This window comes from Kogia breviceps, chromosome 2, assembly GCF_026419965.1.
Source record: "Kogia breviceps isolate mKogBre1 chromosome 2, mKogBre1 haplotype 1, whole genome shotgun sequence".
In the NCBI taxonomy this organism is placed as follows: Eukaryota; Metazoa; Chordata; class Mammalia; order Artiodactyla; family Physeteridae; genus Kogia; species Kogia breviceps.
Genome location: NC_081311.1, coordinates 30,812,138 through 30,829,932, shown reverse-complemented (window position 1 = coordinate 30,829,932; position 17,795 = coordinate 30,812,138). Strand labels below are relative to the sequence as shown.

Below are 17,795 nucleotides of genomic sequence, written 5' to 3'. Positions count from 1 at the left end.
TTACCATTATGGCTAGGAGGCCAACAACTACTCTCCCTCCAAGACAGTTTTTCTTAGCCAGGGTAGCACATCAGAATCACCTGTGGAACTGAACAAACCCTAAACACCCACAGGTTCACCCATGAGATTCGTGAGCAGAGCTTGGGCACCTTTAGTCTTTTTTCCCCCTGCACTCTCCCTGCTACCCCTTTACCACTTATAGGCAATTTTGAGGTTCACCTAACCCAGGCTGAGAACCACTTTTCCAAGGCACAGAAAAGAATATTCTCCCTGTCTCTAGATTAGCAAATATCACCATTACTACATATCAGTCACTGTTTGGGCATAGCTATTCAGTCAGCTATGAGTACACTCAAAATTTTTGAGCATTTGCTACGTGTTAATCACAGTACCAGGTACTGGAGATTCGAAGATAGGGAAGACAGCATGCTGCCTTAAAAGCTAAGGTAAGTAGGGGAGACAGGCACACAACTAACATGTAATACAATATTGCATGGTTAAGGGTGAGAAACTCTGACCTGGTTCGCAGCAAATCAGAAGGACATTACCCAGTTGTTTCAAGTGTTCTTATGACACTTAAAAATTACTGTTTGAAATTATAACATTTCCGTATTTGTTTACTTTCATTTGTCTCCCCTCTCACCAATGATCCCCTCCCACTAGAATGTAAGCTCCACAAGGAAAGGATTCTATCATGTTCACTGCTTTACTCCCTAGTTCCTGGAGCAGTGGTGGGAAGAGGAGATGCTCAAATATATTTATATAATGAATGAATGATGTCCAACAAGCACTTATAATTAATTAACCAATGTCAATTTGGAGAGCCTCTAATTGCATGCCTGAGGTTTTTGTTCAATACTTGGAAAAATGAGGCACCATGGTACAGAAGGAAGGGCCCAGGCTTTACAGTAAAACAGATCTGAGTTTGAACACTGTTCTGCCTTGATGTCTGTGAGATTTATTAATTTTTCTAAGCCTTAGTTTACTTATCTGTAACATGTAGAAATAATTGCTACTTTTCAGAGATAACATAAGTAAAATGGCTAACACTGTTCAGAAAATCAATTGGTAGCGTCTTTCTACAAGGCAATAAGGGAGAATCTAACCAAAAATTTAGATGTGCATATTCTTTTACTCAGCATTACACTGCTAGGAATCTGTTTTGCAAAAGAATCATAGGCATGCTCAAAGATATATGGTATAGGTATTTTCTCTGCAGCACTGTCTGTAATACAAAGAAAGTTTTAAAATATCTATCAATAGGAGACTGATTATATAAATACAAACCACACTGAAGTATCTAGCATTAAGTCCTGGCATTTAGTAGATACCTGATAGAAGGCAATCAGTTATATAATAACAACAATAATATATAACAGTAATATTGGCGTGTACTAACCACTTTTATACATTTCTTCCTCATAATAATCCTATGAGGTCATACTATTCCAGATGAGGAAACAGACTTAAAGAAATAAAAATAATTTGCTCAAGTATCAGTTCAACATCCTGATTGTTATAGTACAGCATATTATTATTTTGCAAAATGTCACCACTGGGGGAACCTGGGAAAAGTGCATAAGGGATCTCTCTATTATTTCTTAAAACCGCAATTACTTACAATTATGTCAATAAAAATTTCAATTAGAAAAAACAAAACAATGTATAACCTGGCTTAAGGCAACTAGAGGACACAAACCCAGGGGGGATGACTCCAAAGCTTACCCCAACCATTCTCACTTCACAGAGAGGACATGGGCTCCCTAACAACATCTCAAGAAGTGACATAATTTATCCCTCCTTTCATTCTCTGCAACCTCCCCATGCTTAACCCTCATCCTTTGCTTGTCCTCAAGCTTGTGTGTACATTCCTGATTCTGCACTTTGCTTGGGCTTCTCTCTCTGCTCTGAATATCTTCACCTCACATATCTTAGTTCTTTAATTCCTTTCACTTCATGTTACAAATCCTTCCCTGGCCACTTCACATGATAGTGTTCTGTACCTCTTTTCAATTCAGATTTAACATTTCCTGGAGTATCTACTGTATCAGTAATACTTTGTTTACCAAATTACTTTCAGAATTACTCACATGCTACCTGAATCACATGTGTCCCGTAATTTTCACTAAACCATAATCTCTCTAAATGAGGGAATGTATACAAAGTACTTAACCTAGTGCCTGACACACAGCAAGTACTCAATAAGCAAAAGTATGTACAACAGAATATACAAAAAAGATTGGCAACTAGGCATTGTCTAGAGCAAGAAAGCATATAACACACGTCTGTTAATTGGTGCCGCCAGGCAAGACCCTGCTCTAAATGTCATGACACTTTTTAGATTCTTTTCCCTACTCAATATAACAGAAACCATAAAATTCTTTTTGTAAAAATGTTTTTTCTTTGTCACAGCAAAAAATACATATGTATAAGACTGTCAGAAAGAACAGGCTATTTCCACCATCATACAGTTGGTTTGCTGGTGCCTCCAAAAGAGGAATTTATCACTCAAGAGAATGAAATCCACTGAACGATTCACAGGAAAAATGTTCTGCCTACAGAGTAAGATTTTTCTAGAGGTGGCTGCTGGCCAGCCCCAGGTGCCTGAATGAAGACAACGGCATCCTGATGTCACTTGCACACATGTACTCTCGGAAAGAGCTTACTCCCATGCGTGGGGTAAAGTGTGGCTTCTTAGGTCTGTAAGAATTCAGGCTGTACTCGGGCCACTTTCCGGAATTCTTTAGTGTGGGTCTTAGGGCACTGCATCTCACACCAGCTGATGGGAACCATCTGGACACCTGGAAGGGAAAAGGTGGAGTTGGAGATGGGACCCCAAATATTTGCTTGAGACCCGTCTCTTTTCGGCTGGGTATGAACTGAAGTGTCACCAAGCTGCCTAGTGAACCTCACCTCATACAGAGAAAAACCTTGTTTATTCCACTGATTTATGGAGTCAGTGCCTCTTTTCCTTAGATTATATAAGGAGAATCATTCTAATCTCAGTAGTAAGTATCTACACTAGAATTGCTTTTTAGATAATGAAAAAACAAGGGAAATGAGGGAAAACAATGGACTAATCCCAAACCCTAGCTCCCAGGTAAAGGTAAGCATGTGGAGGCATGGACAAGCTCACCCGATTCACTGTGGGCCACCACCACTCCCAGCTCATTTTCGGCAGTGGTTAGGAGGTAGTTGGACTGTGCATCACCTAGGGAGATCTAGTCACATCACATTGGTAAAGGAAAACAGAGTTATAAGCCTTCCCTCCCATAGCCACTTGAGTGGTTTGTCTACTTCCATTTCTTCTTTTGACAAAGGACCACAAGTCTGAGGGGATAAAGGATACCACTTTGGCCAAGACAATGTCCCCTGGGCGGAAACTCTTATAAATTTCAACCTGTAAAGAAAGAACAGGAGTGTTAAGTGAAAGCTCCGAATCAGGTCTGCATGAAACTATTAACACCCCTGGCAGAACCAGTCTACTTCTAACCTCAGAGGGTAGAAGTCATCACTACTCAAGTCAATCAACAACTTTTATTGTTTGTGGCATCATCACATAAATGAAAGATTTTGAACTCAGTAACCTGATCAGGAATCTGACTTGGACAAAAGTACTATAGTTGCTCTGAAAGGCTCCAGAGTAAGTCTGAGGAAACAGCAATGAATAAATACGTGGCTTCAGAGGCAAAGAGTAAACTAGCCCCTCTCTGGTCAACAAAGTGAACAAAAATGATATTGAAGAGCAAAGGGACAGTGAAGTGAATTTCACACCTTCCAGAAGGGAACACCTTAAAATTCCTTGGACTCCACACTTCCACAGACCTTTCAAATTCACTGGAATAATTTAAGAGGATTGAGATTCCTAAAGCCTTGAAAAAAAAAGAACCAACCAACAACCTTGTCTTTTTCAGTAGCTCGGATGTCTTCTTTGCTATAAAGAAAAAAGAATTAACAGGTTAATTATCTGTGAGAAAGAATTATCCTGCAGACTCCTGGCAGACAAAGAGCTACAAGAGCAGAGAGAACAAGTCCTAATGGGGACCCAGCTGCCACCCAGAGGAGCAGGGTGAAGATGTGTCCCTAGTCCTCTCCTGGAGGAGAAGACCACACTTCCCATTCTTGGATCACACAGAGCAGCAGTATCAATACCTCCCACTAGAGAAAAGTGGATCAGATTTAGCAGGGAAGGATAAGGAACTTCGCTGCCTTAGGAGAGCTTGAACAGAAGCACCACAGAACAACACAGAGTCCTGAGGCTGGAAAGAGCCTCAGATGTTAAATTATCTAGCTCACAAGAATTGTTTGTCCCTTCTCAAGAACCCATAGGAAAAAAATTTACCATTTCACCCACTACCCTTTTTATTGTTTTACAGTCCTTGGGTTTAACTGATATTAAATTCAAGAAAGAAAGGTACTTCCTAAAATGCTTTCTACTTTGTTTGATACGAAGCATCCCTACAATGCTAATCTCCAGCTTAGCTCAACCCTTTTTGTTTTATTTAAAGCCCTATCTCATTAATATTTTCCTTTTTTCCTAACTCACAAGTTTTAACGTTTTCTTTGGCTACTACCTGGGGAGAATCAAAGCACAAAAGAAGAGAGAAATGGGCAGGAATAGAGAATGTAATTGTTCCTAAAAATTCCAGGCTCCCATTCTATCCTAATCTCATTCCAGGTGCTGAAGCAAATATGAAGACAAAAATACTTCTTACCGGATAGTCCCTCGAAAAGAGTTCTTAAGTGGCGTGGACCCCACATATAGGATGTGTACTTTGGCAAAGCGTGAATTGATGCTAGAGACCTGTAGAATACAGACAGGAGCAGCATTAGAGTGAGTATTAGTCGTTGGCAGCTGAAGGAGGCAGGAATAAACTAGGAAAGACTAGGATTTTGGTCCAAGCAACCCTACTAAGTATAGAATTTAAGACAAGTTAACTCCTACCTATTCCTGTATAAGTCATATTTGTAAAGTGGAATAAGAGCCACTCTGGCCACTTAATAGAGTTACTGTGGAAATCAAATAATATGGAATAGATTTTGAAAAATATACAAGTCTAACATAAATACAAAAGGGTATTTATAGTATACAGCAAATCTAGCTAGACCTTTAACAGATCTTACTATGAGCCCTGTAGTGTGAACAGAAGTTAAGTCTCCATTTCAGCTGCTGCATAATATTTAGATCACTGCCTCTCCAGTTATTTTCAAAATAACACACATTCTCTTTCCCTTTCTATTTTTTTTTTAAATTTGGCCATGCTTCGCAGCTTATGGGATCTTAGCTCCCTGACTAGGGATTGAACCCACGCCCTCAGCAGTGAAAGCTCGGAGTCCTAAACACTGGATTGCCAGGGAATCCCCACATAGATTTTCTGCTGGAGAAATTTATAGAGAAAAACTAAGAGCTGAAAGTTAATTTAACTGGTAGAGAGTGGGGATGGGCAGCGAGTACTGATATATTATAGTTACTGACCAGTACCGCATTAATCTGTACTTCCCCTCAAAGACTTTATCAAATCTTTTGTTTCTCTGCAGAAAGAGTTTTGCTTCAGATGTTCAAAAATGGGCCTTCTGGGACTTTCCTGGTGGCGCAGTGGTTGAGACTCCGTGCTCCCAGTGCAGGGGGCCCGGGTTCAATCCCTGGTTGGAGAACTAGATCCCACATGCATGCCGCAACTAAGAGTTTGCATGCCACAACTAAGAAGCCCGCATGCTGTAACTAAGGAGCCTGAGAGCCACAACTAAGGAGCTGGTGAGCCACAACTAAAGGAGTCCTCGAGCTGCAACTAAGGAGTCCACATGCTGCAACTAAGGAGCCCACCTGCTGCAACTAAGACCCGGCACAACCAAATAAATAAATATTAAAAAAAAAAAAAAAAGGGCTTCCTTATCACCCTTTGGTGCCCCTGTCTCCCAGACAAAAGTAAAAAAATAACAAACTCAGGGAATCAGCTCTGTGAAAGAACTATGCAAGCTTGAACTTGACCTCATTGATCATTATCCTAGAAATCTCTAGACCAGCATAGTCCAGTAAAACTTTCTGTGATGATAGAAATATCCTGTGTTGACCAATATGGCAGCCACCAACCACCTGTAGCTATTGAGCACTTGAAATGTACCTAGTGGAACTGAGAAAATAAATTTTAAATTTTGTTTAATTTTAATTTATTTAAATTTAAATGGCTATATGTAGCTACTGGTTACCATAATGGACAGTGCAGCTCTACAATGATCATTATTTCAGCATTGGACAGTAACCTAAGCAGGGAGGTTAGGACCAACTTACCTTACAGGTTACAATAGCTCCCACATCTGGCAGTAATTGGGACTCTGTTTCTCTCATCACAGATATGACAGGAAGCTACAAAGAGAACAATAAAACATGAATATCCTCGCTAAGTCTTGGGTAAAAGTGTCTGTGGCTTGATAATAATATAGGAATGCCTTGGGCCACAGTTGAGGTCACAAGGGCAGGTGGACTACAGATTCATTTGCAGCCCAGAGCAGAAAGCCTTAGAAATTTTAGGCTATAGGATGGCCAAGGGGCCACAGGAAGAAAGCTGCTAGAAGACATAATCTAACCATTTCAGATGAGTTCTAAGTTTTCTGGTGATTTTCTTAGAGTTTTTTGGCATACAACTATAATGCCTGTAATCATGGATAATGTGACTTTTTCCTCCAAAGTTATACCTTTCTTTCTGTTTGTCATTTTATTGGACAGGCTAGAATTTCCAAATAAATGTTATATAATAGTGGCCATACTTGTTTACTTCTATTTTAAGGGAATACTTAACAGAGTTTCCTCTTGAGCATGGTATTGGCTATTGATGTAGGCAAGATATTTTTGAGCCTCATTTTTTATTAATCTCTCCCTTGTTCGATATGCCTCAGCTCTCCTGGCCTTTTTTTCAGTTTCACGAATTCACTAAATTTCTTCCCATCTCAGGATCTCTATTCAACCTGTTCTTTATGCTCACCCACTCAACTCTTATTTATCCTTTAGATTCAGGTTAAATGTCACTTCTGACTAGGGTGGGTTTGCCTATTACATGTTCTCATGGTACCCCATAATATGCTTTCAGAGTAGGAATCACATTTGTAAGCATACATTCATTTGAGCATATATTTGCTTACAGTTTGTGTTTGTGCCCCCTGATAAGAGACCGTGTGTATCTGGCTCATTACGACATCCCTAGAGGTCAGCACTGTGCCTGGCACATGAAAATGCTCCATAGATAGCTGTATGTATCACTATGAAATGAACAAACTTTCAAATCCTAAGGAAATTCCCAAATTGATCTCATAAAAAGTCTCTCATTTTATAGATGAGGAAGAACCTAAAACCAGAGGGTTTAAGTTTCTTATCTAAAGCAGAATCAAGGCTTAGTCAATACTGAAGTGTTCTAACTCTGAATCCTCTTTCTACTATGCTCCCTGTCTTTAAGCTGCTCCTTCAAGAACTGCTTATCTGATCCTGAGCTAATCGTGGATCAGCCCCTGGAACCAGGGAGAATAATATTACTCATGCATTCAACAAATATCTACTGAGCATTTATCTTGTGCTAGGCGTGGAGGTTATGGGAGTGAGGCCTACTTTCATGGAGTCTACGGGAGAAGGGTCTAATGGGGAACTTACTGATATAACTGAGTGTTTAATTACATGCTGAGCTTAGTGCTTAGAAAGGGAAGAATACAGCTTTGTGAGTGTTCAACAAAACAAACAGAAACAAAACTTTTTTCGACTAGTGGTTGTCTAGGAGAGCTTCTCTGAGAAACTGATACTAGTGAGGCTATCTGAAGGGTAGGTAGGAATTGAATAGGCTAAGGAAGAGAGGAGCGTGTTCCAGTCGGCGTGTGTACAAAGGCTCTGTGGCGCATTGGCGACACTGAAAGAAGCCAGTAGTACTAGATAGCAGAGAATGAGGCTCGGGTAGCGGAGCGAGATAAAGCCGGAGAGGTAGGCGACATTCGGACAGGATTCAGCTCACTGTAGGGCTGAGCTCGCCTCCACTCTTCCCCCAACTTGCTTCCCCGAGTGTCAGTAACACAACCAAGCCGGACCAACAAAACTGTTCCGTGATGGCTAAGTGCCCGGCAGCGGGGACCACAGCTGTTAAAACTTAAGAGACCAACTTCTTCTACTGAACGAGGCACTGAGACGCGCCCGCAGGTCCCCTGCCTAAGAACTGCGAAATCAAAGGCAGCCTAAGAGAAAGGCAGAGACGGAGAAGAGGGGAAGCCGCCCCCTTTACCGCGCCGTTCTCGCTGCTCTTTATCAGGCAGCCAGCAAGCGACGAAAAGATGTAGCCATGCCGGGTGTAGGTGCCGCTGCCCGGGCTGCCCTCTTCCAAGTTACACAGACGTTCGCCTGCGGAAAAAACGCTGCATCAGCCACGGGTCCGCGAAGCTGTTGGTCGTCGGGCCTTCCTGCCTCCGTCCCTGCCCAGGATTCGCTCTGGGCACCGCTGACTTACCGGGGATGCAGTACCTCACGGGGGGCGCCATGACTGCCCCTTGTCCCAAGTCCGGAGGAAAATGAAGCCGACCTCTCATTGGCCAACATCCAGGTGCAGTTCCACAGTAAGAAACGTGCCAATTGGTGAGATTTATCACGTGATCACAGGCAGCACCTCCTTGAGATGTAAACTCCATTTCCCAGGTTACCCCGGGACGAGCCTGGGGGCGGAGCTCCGGCCCTCATGCGCTTGCGCTTGCACTTACGCTTGCGGATAAGGATGGGAGGGCGGCGGGTCCGGGTCTGGAGGCTGAAGCTGTGTACTGTGGGCCATGGTTGGTTGGATTGAGCCAGGCCGGGCCGGGGCGCCGAGCTGGAGGGGGTGGCAGTGAGCGGCGGCGGAGGCTGCAGGGTTCGATTTGGCTGACCGGGGAGTCGGCCGGTGGCAGGTAAGAGCGAAGCCGCGGCCTTTGCTGCCCGGTCCTTTCCCTTTTTCTAGGGTCGGGCCCTGTTCTGGGGCCTTGTGAGTTCCTGCTCTGCACAGCCTTACCCTCGAGCCGGGCCGAGCGCACCCTCCGGGCAGCCTTAAGGCGCGGAACTGGAAGGTCAGCCCACCCAGCTCGCCCATTTCACAGATTTGGAACTCAGCCCCAGAGATAGGATTTGACTTGTACAGTGTCTCTAGAGACCAAACCGGTACCCAATTTATTTTACTTTCTGCCCATCATACTTTGGCCACGCCAACCTTTTTGAGAAATAAAACCTTTCCCCGGTTTCTGTAACTGCAGCTTTCCTATCTTGCTGTCGGATTCTGTCAAGCGGAGCATGTTAGTCTGGAAGGGGGGGTCTGCACATGAATAAAATGTTGCTCTTACTGATGATTGACATCTGCTGCTTGAGGCTGTAAACATCCTGAGAACAGCCTTCGTCCAAATGAGATTTGTCGACCATCTCAGTTTCCTCTGCCTTCTGGTGGCTTTAGAATCTGTGTGTGTACTCCCACCCCTACCCCTATGTCCCTCATATACGGTTTCCCCTGGGAAAGAGATGGTGATTTAGACCCTTGGGAAGAGGGGGCACTGCAGTCCCCTCTGATCTGGTGGCAGATGTCACTAAGTGGCTACTACTGAGGGATCAGAGCGCTCAGAGCTTGTGCTGGGGGTGATAGCGAAACTGTGCGTGCTCTATTTCCTGCCCTGTTCACTTCCATCACCACCCCTCGCCCCTACCACACACAATTTTTTGAGCTCTGCTTTACCTCAATTTCCTGAGATGAAATGTTCAGCTGTGGCCCCATGGACTACATATCTCTTCTCTGGCATGCCCATACCCCCCAAACCCCACTAGCTAAAATAAGGGGTGTGGCGGGCTTGGCTTCAGATTTCTTTTACACAAATCTGATCTTTAGCTCTGCACCTACAAGCTTTTGGCTTACATGTTTGGGTTGATTCCTGGTTGGATTAGTTTTTAAAAATGACTTTTAGCCCTTAAGTGCTATGATTCTAACAATGGTTTTCATTCCTCAGCGGACACTTACTTAGTGTTACCATGTTGGCAGGAGTGTCCTTGCTGTTATTTGTAGGACAGATAGACATCTGACCAGCCTTTACACTTCAGCATCCCTCCACTTCATTCATTCAACAGGTATTTATTGAGCACTTCCATGATCCAGGTATTGCACTAAGCACTTTATAAACATTTCATTTAAACATCTCACCAAGCGTATATATAGAATCATAAAGGGGTAGAGCAGGAAGGACCTTAGTATTTAATCACTGAATGGGAACACAAGAAAATTGAGTCCCAACAGGGTTTGGTGATTTGCCCAAGGTCACAGAACTACTTAAGGACAGAATTGAACCCTAAGTAGTCGAGTTATGGGGCAGGTGAGAGTTGGTAAGTCTAGTCATTGAGGCAGGCATTTCCTGTAGAGCTCAGTAATTCTGGAAGTGGTTGAGAACAAGCTGAAAAGTGGAGAATCAGAGAAGGAAGATTGTTTTTGTAGACAGGAGAGGTGGCATATAATTCATGTTTATTACAGATGAGGAATGCATCTTATTTGCAAACTATTGTTATAAAAAGTATTTTAGTAAATAGGAAATGCTCCGTTAGCAATAGAAAGGAAATGAACAATGGTGCGGATTACCTAAGTCACCTGGATTTGCTGTGGGGTAAAATGTTTTGTCCCACTCATACGTTAGATTTTAGCTGTATACTATTCGAAAATCCATGCTTCAAGCCAAATCATGATTCCACACAATAGGAGTCCAACTCAAAGGAGGTAGGAAGAAGTTTGAGCTTTTCCTTTTTCTTTTTTCTACACTGCCTCTTAATTCTCTTAGACCCTCGGAGGTGATGGGAATGGCCACTTACTTTATCCTGGTACGGAGAGTAGGTCCCTACCGAATTGTCTGTCTTCTCTTTGCTGGCCTTGTCTACTGGATTTCTCTTTGCCTTAGGTCTTTAGAGGGCTTGTGGAAGGAGGTAATTAAGTTTTCTCTGAAAGGCCTCTTGTGGGGATGAGCCAGGGTGCAAGGAGAGTACCTTGCTCCAGTTACTGAAATGAAACCACCCCTACAGGGGAGCAGCCTCCTCCAGTTTCTGCTGGGTTTTGAGCTGCCTGTTAAATAAGTCAGTGGAGTTGCTGAGGACAGAGTAGCCGTAGGAGAAAATCAGATAATTTCCTTTCTGGTAAAGCCTTTAATCTGCAGAATTGATGAGACTGTCATCGAAGGAATCTGTGTCTTCTGTTCTGGGCGTTGCCCGGGAAGCTGACCTCCTGTGGCTATTAGATGAGGTAAAAACCACATGGAGGAGGTGAAGGCGCTTGCAGAGGAGCCATGCACAGGGCTAAAGAGCTGGGAAGGTTGGTTGGGAAGCTTGGGGCCAATGGCAGCAGCCGCAGAGAAAGCTCTCGAGTGTCCAACTAGAACAGGGCAGGGGAGACTCCTCACTCAGAGGGCAGCCCTGTGGTCTTCAGGAGCCACCAGCCCTCCTTCCACTTCCAGTGCCTCCTGCCTGTGGTGGTGTTCTGCTCTGAACACCAGAAATTGTCTTGGCTTCGGTAAGCTTGGGGTGGGGCTGGGACTAGAATTGGAGACAAAGCATCTTAGGTCATGCAAGGGGTAGCTGAGCTGTCCTGACAGGAGACAGGGACTCTCATGCCACGAGGCCTGTAACGTCAGCAGGAAGGATGAGTATCTTTTGCCAAGACTCAGGTAGCACCAGGGAAGATCTAGGTGCAGGATTCACGTGCTGTGAACTCACTCCCCCACTGGCTGTTCCTGGTGAAGACAATTGTTAGGAGGTAGGCCAATGGGCCAGGGCAGGCAGGAGATGCCGGGACAGCCCAGCTACGGTGGCCAGGCCCTCAGAGGCACATGGATGGCTTTGTGCACGTTGGTCGGGCTCCACCCAGTGGTCTGTCTACACAGACAACTCCAGAGACCCTGCTTTGGCTTGGAGCCACCTCCCTGCTTCCCGCACCTACTGACTGGCCCCACGGGCCTCAGTCTTAGGTCCTCGCCTCTAACCTCCCCACTGGCGGGGCAGGGAGGGGCAGGACCCAGGCTGGCCCCTCACAGGTGTGTGCTCTCCTAGGAGCCATGCGGGGCCAGCGGAGCCTGCTGCTGGGCCCTGCCCGCCTCTGCCTGCGCCTGCTTCTGCTCCTGGGCTACAGGCGCCGCTGCCCACCTCTGCTCCGTGGCCTGCTTCGGCGCTGGCGCTATGGCAAGGTCTGCCTGCGCTCCCTGCTCTACAACTCCTTTGGGGGCAGTGACACCGCTGTGGATGCTGCCTTTGAGCCTATCTACTGGCTGGTGGACAACGTGATCCGCTGGTGTGGGGTGGTGAGTGATGCCTGGGGACAGGAAAAGGGATGTTTGGGGGTAGCAGAGGGACATGTGTCTGATGGACCTACACTGGGTTTGGACCCACACTGGCCTCCTACCCTGGGGAAACTCCCGAGTCTACCCTGGGTGTTGGCGAGCTCTCTCACTGCGTCTTCTTGACCTCCCTGGTGTCGGCAGGTGTTCGTGGTGCTGGTGATCGTGCTGACCAGCTCCATCGTGGCCATCGCCTACCTGTGTGTCCTGCCCCTCATCCTTCAAACCTACTCAGTGCCACGACTCTGCTGGCATTTCTTCTATAGTCACTGGAATCTGATCCTCATCGTCTTCCATTACTACCAGGCTATCACCACTCCACCTGGATACCCACCGCCGGTGGGTCCCCGCTCAGGGGCATGGGGGAGGGAGAGAACCGCAGGCTATTGGAGCCAGTCCCAGGAGTGCGGAGGGAGAGCGCCTTGGTATTTTGGAGGTACGAAATCGGTGCTGCCACAGTTGTCATGGTGCTTTTCTCCCTCTGCACAGGGCAGGAATGATATCACAACGGTCTCCATCTGTAAGAAGTGCATTAACCCCAAGCCAGCCCGAACACACCACTGCAGCATCTGCAATAGGTGGGTCTCTGGGAACCCCAGCTGTGGCCCTTTTGCTGTAGCTTTAGGGTAGAACCTAGACCTGGAATTTGACAGGACATATATGAGGCACCCGTCATGTGCCAGGCAGTGTGCCCTCTATATCGGGACACCTGGTCCTCAGGATGGTCCTGCAAGTTCCGCATTTTCACCGCTTGTGGAAAGTGAGATTCAGAGGGATGGGCCAGGGTAGGCAAGAGACTCCGAGTTAGCTTGTCCGGTGTCATATAGCCAGTGAAGCAGGGTTTGAAGCAAGGCGTGGCTCTCCTCAAAGTCTGTGCCCTTTCCACCTCAGCAGGATGCTGGTCCTTATAGGAAAGGATTGGCACTGACATCTCAAGATCCTTGGCCACCGTAACAGAGCCTGTGTCCCTCCCTCACAGGTGTGTGCTGAAGATGGATCATCACTGCCGTATCCTTTTATTATCTCTTCTGCCTGAGGCCTCCTTCTTTAGCTCCAGAGCACTGCAGAGGTTTAAGGGCCACAAACCCAAGGCTTCTAGCATCACCCTGCAGAGAACACTGGGCTCATGAGAAGTTTGTAGAAGAGCAGTTTTCGGGGCTGACATCTCCTGGGAAAAGCAGGAGGCTTCCATGCTCTCTGGGATGGCTCTTCTTGGACAAGGCACCCATCCCTAACAGCTCTTTCTTTTGTAGACTGTCGTGCTAACATCTATTGGATGGAAAGAGATGTTTGGTTCAGTGGGTTGTCCAGTGGGTGTCCAGATAGAACCATTGGTCCCTTGCTGCTGTCCCACACAGATGTCTGGTTAACCCGTTAGGTTGAAGTATTGGCAGACTCATTTTACTGAAGGATTTCAGTTTTCATGATCTCCTGATGGGACTTGTGAGGGCTTTGAAAAGCTTTAACACTTTCACCTCAACTTCAAGGAAGTCCCATATTTTCCTGCCTTTGGTGACAGGAAGCCTTGGGCTTGGATGATGTCAGGAACCAAGGATGAACCAGAGAAACCTGGACACCCCCTGAAGTTGTGTGTTTGGTCTTGTCCTTAATCCTGCCCCCACCAGCCTGGCTAAACAACTGTGTAGGCCACTATAACCATCGGTACTTCTTCTCTTTCTGCTTTTTCATGACTCTGGGCTGTGTCTACTGCAGCTACGGAAGTTGGGACCTTTTCCGGGAGGCTTATGCTGCCATCGAGGTGAGCCTGTAGTTAGGAGCAGGGCAGCTCAATAGGGAGCACTTTGGGGTGTGGAGTCCGTCCCTGAGGAGTGGGGCTGGTAGCACCCCCCATCCTAGAGGCCTGAGAGTATAACCAGCACTGTTTTCCATCCCCTTAGAAAATGAAACAACTCGACAAGAACAAACTACAGGCGGTTGCCAACCAGGTGGGCTGCCCCCGCCCCACTGCCTCCTGCTGCTCAGGCCAGGGGTATAGAGTTGCTGAGGCAACTGGGGCCCACCTGTTAGTCGAGTTGTAGAGGCTGGAGTAAGGGGCCAGTCGAGACTGGATCGGGGTGTTTCTGGGCATTGTCGGCTGTGGGCAGACTAAGTGGCCTAGGGGCAAGCTGGGAGTCCCTGGCACGTGACAGTTTTTGGCTCTCTGTTCCATTATCACCTTCTTTGGGCTGAGCAAGGGCTCTGCCTTGGTGATGGCCTGAGCAGCAAGGAGCCCATGTTAGTCTGTGTAATGGGGTTCCAGGGGACAGAGGTCAGGCTGGGCCAGTCCGACCATCCTTTGTTCCTGGTCTGTCTGCGTCCGCAGCAGGATCGTCCCTTCTCCCCTGGCCTTTTAGGACTCCTTATTCTGAGCAGATCTCGGGCTTGTGATTGTGTCTCTGCTGCCCTTTCGGTCCTTAGTGGGGCTCACAGTTCTCCCCCTCCAGTTATTCCATTCTGGGTATGGATCTCGTCCCCTCCTGGGGATTTCAGCCACACAGTTCTAGCTGGGGAGTGGCGTGGCTTCCCCTGGAGCCCCATGTGTGTTGTCAGAGCTAAAAGCCCAGGTTGGTCCCTCCTGTGCTTTCCCATCCTGTCCCGACCTGCTCTGCCCCGTGTTTGTCCATGATGATGCCGCCAGCTTGGTCCACCCGTCTGGCTGCTGCCCTGACTCCTCTGTGGCTTAACCCCCTATTTTCTCATCACGGGCTTGGATCACGTCCCTGCCTGCAGGTGTTGGGCTCTGGTGGAGACCAGTGGAGCAAATGAGCCAGACTTTGCTGTTTCCTTTTTCTAGACTTATCACCAGACCCCACCACCCACCTTCTCCTTCCGAGAAAGAGTGACTCACAAGAGTCTTGTCTACCTCTGGTTCCTGTGCAGGTATCTTTAACTCTCATTTTTGACAGTTTGAGGGGCAGCTTCAGAAAACCCTTTTTCAGTGCCCACACCCAGGCAGGAAACCATCCCTGTGTAAACTGCCGCTGTTCTTATTCTCACTTAGGTTGGCAAAGAGTAGGGCTTAATTTTCTGCAGCATTTGGGGGCAGGGAACATTAAAGATTTGGCATTGAGTGTTTGGTATGTGCCAGGGGAAGTTAAACTCCTACTTAAAGGGTAGGTGCATTTCATAGATGAGGAAAATTGCAGACCTGAGGAATGAGGTGAATTGTTCCATGATACACAGCTAGGAGTGGTCGAGCTGGAATCTGAATGTTGTGCCATTTTATTCTAATCGTTAGCGCTTTTACTGCCTCTTCTGTCTCCCAAGCGTGCGTATTTTAGGAAATATGTAACATTTTCATTAGTAATAGACTTATTTCCCCATCTTCCTTTCCACGTCGTTTATTCTTAGCCCACATTGATGCTATTTCATGGATGCAGTGAAGTAAAAGTTCATCTAGGACACGTACGCTGGGAGTTAAGGCAGACTTAGACATAAGTCCCTAGGCAGTCACTGTTGCTCAGCTCAATTTCAGACCTACGCATGGCCTCTAACTCCCTCCACAGTACCCCACAATCTTTGCCCCTCTTTTCTCAGTTCCGTGGCACTTGCCCTGGGTGCCCTAACTGTATGGCACGCTGTTCTCATCAGTCGAGGTGAGACTAGTATCGAAAGGCACATCAACAGGAAGGAGCGACATCGGCTGCAGGCCAAGGGCAGAGTGAGTAGGGCCGGGAGTGGGGTGGAGGGATGGGTAGGTAACTGAACCTGCCATCCTATAAACAGAGGCCATGGTCAGGGCCAGCTAAGGCAGGCATCATGAAATCCAGAACTTGCCTGGTCAGTTTAGGCTCAAAATTGGTTTAAGGAAAAGGGTTCATAGAAACGTGTTTTTCTTTGCTCTAGGTTTTTAGGAATCATTACAACTATGGCTGCTTGGACAACTGGAAGGTATTCCTGGGTGTGGACACAGGAAGGTAAAGTAAAATATTTAGACCAGCGCTGTTCATTGAACTGTGATGAGAAAAATATTCTATGCCTCTGCTGTCTAAAACATTAGCCACTAGTCACATATGGCTTTTGAGTGCTTAAAATGTGGCTACTGTATCAGTGAATTGAATTTTTAATTTCACTTCATCTTCACCAATTTAAATAGGCATGTGTAGCTAGTGGCCCCCATATTGGTACGGTTGCAGGTGACTACGACAGAATCCTTATTAGAAAGCTGTTCTCGAGAAGGGACCTCTAGTTAGGGTATGCTGGCCACCAGTCACCTCATTTCTATGGCAGTGTCTGGATTTCAAGCACATAATTTGTGGGATTGAAGTCATCTATTTGTGACAGAGGTCCTAAGACAATAAATGAAGCTAGCTCCCTCAGCCCAAGAGACAAAGGTAAATCATTCTTCAAACTGCAACTACTGAGGCAGTCGTAAGTAGGTGACTATAAGTACCTGCCCTCTTCCTTTTCCCGTCCTATTATTCCTGCCTGCACTGTGCTTACAGTGGCCCCTTAGAAGTTTAGCCCAAAACCTCTAAAGGCCTTCAAGGCACCAGAGGGTACATTTATTGGACAAAATTGGAACTTTTATTGCTTTTGCGATGAATGCCAGGGTAGCTTCAGACTACCTTGATGTATCTTTGCTGAAGAATGAGGCTCAGGAAGGAAGACTAGGAAATCTTAGATCTCACAAGTATTTCTGTCTTCTCTTATAGGCATTGGCTGACTCGGGTGTTGTTACCTTCCAGTCACCTGCCCCATGGGAACGGAATGAGCTGGGATCCCCCTCCCTGGGTGACTGCTCACTCAGCCTCTGTGATGGCAGTGTGAGCTGGAGTGTGTCAGCCACAACTTGAGCACCACCCTGCTTCCTCCATTGCCTCAAGGGCCTCCAAGGATAGCTTCTTGGAATCCTTGAGCTAAAAGAGCCAGAGGGCCTGCCTTACAGTACCATGCAGGGACAGCTCAAGGACCAGTCTCCTGGCCATGGCGGAAGCAAGGCATGATGTGGAAAAATCCTAGGACTGATGTCCCTTTACTCAGGCAAACAGAAGTTCCAGCCCCAGACTGGAGATCAGGCAGCTAGCAACCTTGCCGGGTACTGACCCCGACCTCCTCCAGCTTACAGCACTGGGGTTGGCTACCACCTCTTCCACTTGCCGTCTGAGAAAACACCTGAATGGTAGAGCTGAGATCCTGGCTTCTCAACAGGGCAAAGATACCAGGCCTACTGCTGAGGCCACTGCCACTTCTCATGTGCTGCAGGGAGCAAAAATAAAGGTATTTGATTTTTTAAAGATATGTAGCTTTTCACTCCTTGCCTTCCTTGTGGGGCGGGGAAGGGGAAGGTCAGGGTCAAGGCCTAGTGAGTGGGTGTTCTGGTCCTGCCACCTCTGCCCCACTTGGAGGGGTTGGATGTCCTGAAGAATTCCTGGCCAATTCCTATCACTACTGTTCCTCTAGCTTATGCAGTGTTGCTTCTGGTCGTGTACTGCCGAGGCATAAGTGGAGAG

General features: G+C 46.6%; 2 protein-coding genes across 9 annotated transcripts; one reads left to right on the top strand and one right to left on the bottom strand.

Annotated features, from left to right (window-relative positions):
* Window positions 1-1,112: 1,112 nt before the first annotated feature.
* EXOSC1 (exosome component 1) lies at window positions 1,113-8,574 on the bottom strand. Of its 2 annotated transcripts, none has more exons than XM_059054802.2 (8): window positions 8,478-8,574; window positions 8,256-8,371; window positions 6,290-6,364; window positions 4,716-4,804; window positions 3,894-3,934; window positions 3,350-3,400; window positions 3,137-3,221; window positions 1,113-2,801 (listed from the first exon to the last, which is right to left on the bottom strand). In XM_059054802.2, the coding sequence occupies exons 4-8, from the start codon at window positions 4,759-4,761 to the stop codon at window positions 2,695-2,697; spliced, it is 330 nt and encodes a 109-aa protein (XP_058910785.1). In that variant the 5' UTR covers window positions 4,762-4,804; window positions 6,290-6,364; window positions 8,256-8,371; window positions 8,478-8,574; the 3' UTR covers window positions 1,113-2,694. The 2 variants fall into 2 exon arrangements, with proteins under 2 accessions (XP_058910785.1, XP_058910784.1); XM_059054801.2 differs by having other exon boundaries at window positions 3,901-3,934; window positions 8,478-8,568.
* An 86-nt stretch (window positions 8,575-8,660) lies between these two features.
* ZDHHC16 (zinc finger DHHC-type palmitoyltransferase 16) lies at window positions 8,661-17,583 on the top strand. 7 transcript variants are annotated; one of them, XM_059054767.2, is made up of 11 exons: window positions 8,661-8,907; window positions 12,059-12,306; window positions 12,487-12,681; window positions 12,832-12,920; window positions 13,322-13,350; window positions 13,968-14,101; window positions 14,241-14,288; window positions 15,137-15,222; window positions 15,880-16,003; window positions 16,189-16,259; window positions 16,998-17,583. In XM_059054767.2, exons 2-11 carry the CDS (start codon window positions 12,064-12,066, stop codon window positions 17,110-17,112), a joined length of 1,134 nt encoding a protein of 377 aa, XP_058910750.1. In that variant the 5' UTR covers window positions 8,661-8,907; window positions 12,059-12,063; the 3' UTR covers window positions 17,113-17,583. The 7 variants fall into 7 exon arrangements, with proteins under 7 accessions (XP_058910750.1, XP_058910753.1, XP_058910752.1 ...); XM_059054770.2 differs by lacking the exon at window positions 13,322-13,350 and having other exon boundaries at window positions 8,707-8,907; window positions 14,056-14,101; XM_059054769.2 differs by lacking the exon at window positions 14,241-14,288 and having other exon boundaries at window positions 8,707-8,907.
* Window positions 17,584-17,795: the final 212 nt, after the last annotated feature.

What these genes read in the sequence shown, in the direction of transcription:
- EXOSC1 (XM_059054801.2), bottom strand. Translation starts at nt 8,556, where the DNA reads ATGAGAGGTCGGCTTCATTTTCCTCCGGACTTGGGACAAGGGGCAGTC. An exon ending in GAGCTATTGTAACCTGTAAG is followed by an intron (nt 4,805 to 6,289) that starts GTAAGTTGGTCC and finishes TGTATTCTACAG; the next exon opens with GTCTCTAGCATCAATTCACG. An exon ending in GGTGGCCCACAGTGAATCGG is followed by an intron (nt 2,802 to 3,136) that starts GTGAGCTTGTCC and finishes TTTCCCTTCCAG; the next exon opens with GTGTCCAGATGGTTCCCATC.
- ZDHHC16 (XM_059054767.2), top strand. Translation starts at nt 12,064, where the DNA reads ATGCGGGGCCAGCGGAGCCTGCTGCTGGGCCCTGCCCGCCTCTGCCTG. An exon ending in AGGCTTATGCTGCCATCGAG is followed by an intron (nt 14,102 to 14,240) that starts GTGAGCCTGTAG and finishes CCATCCCCTTAG; the next exon opens with AAAATGAAACAACTCGACAA. An exon ending in TACAGGCGGTTGCCAACCAG is followed by an intron (nt 14,289 to 15,136) that starts GTGGGCTGCCCC and finishes TCCTTTTTCTAG; the next exon opens with ACTTATCACCAGACCCCACC.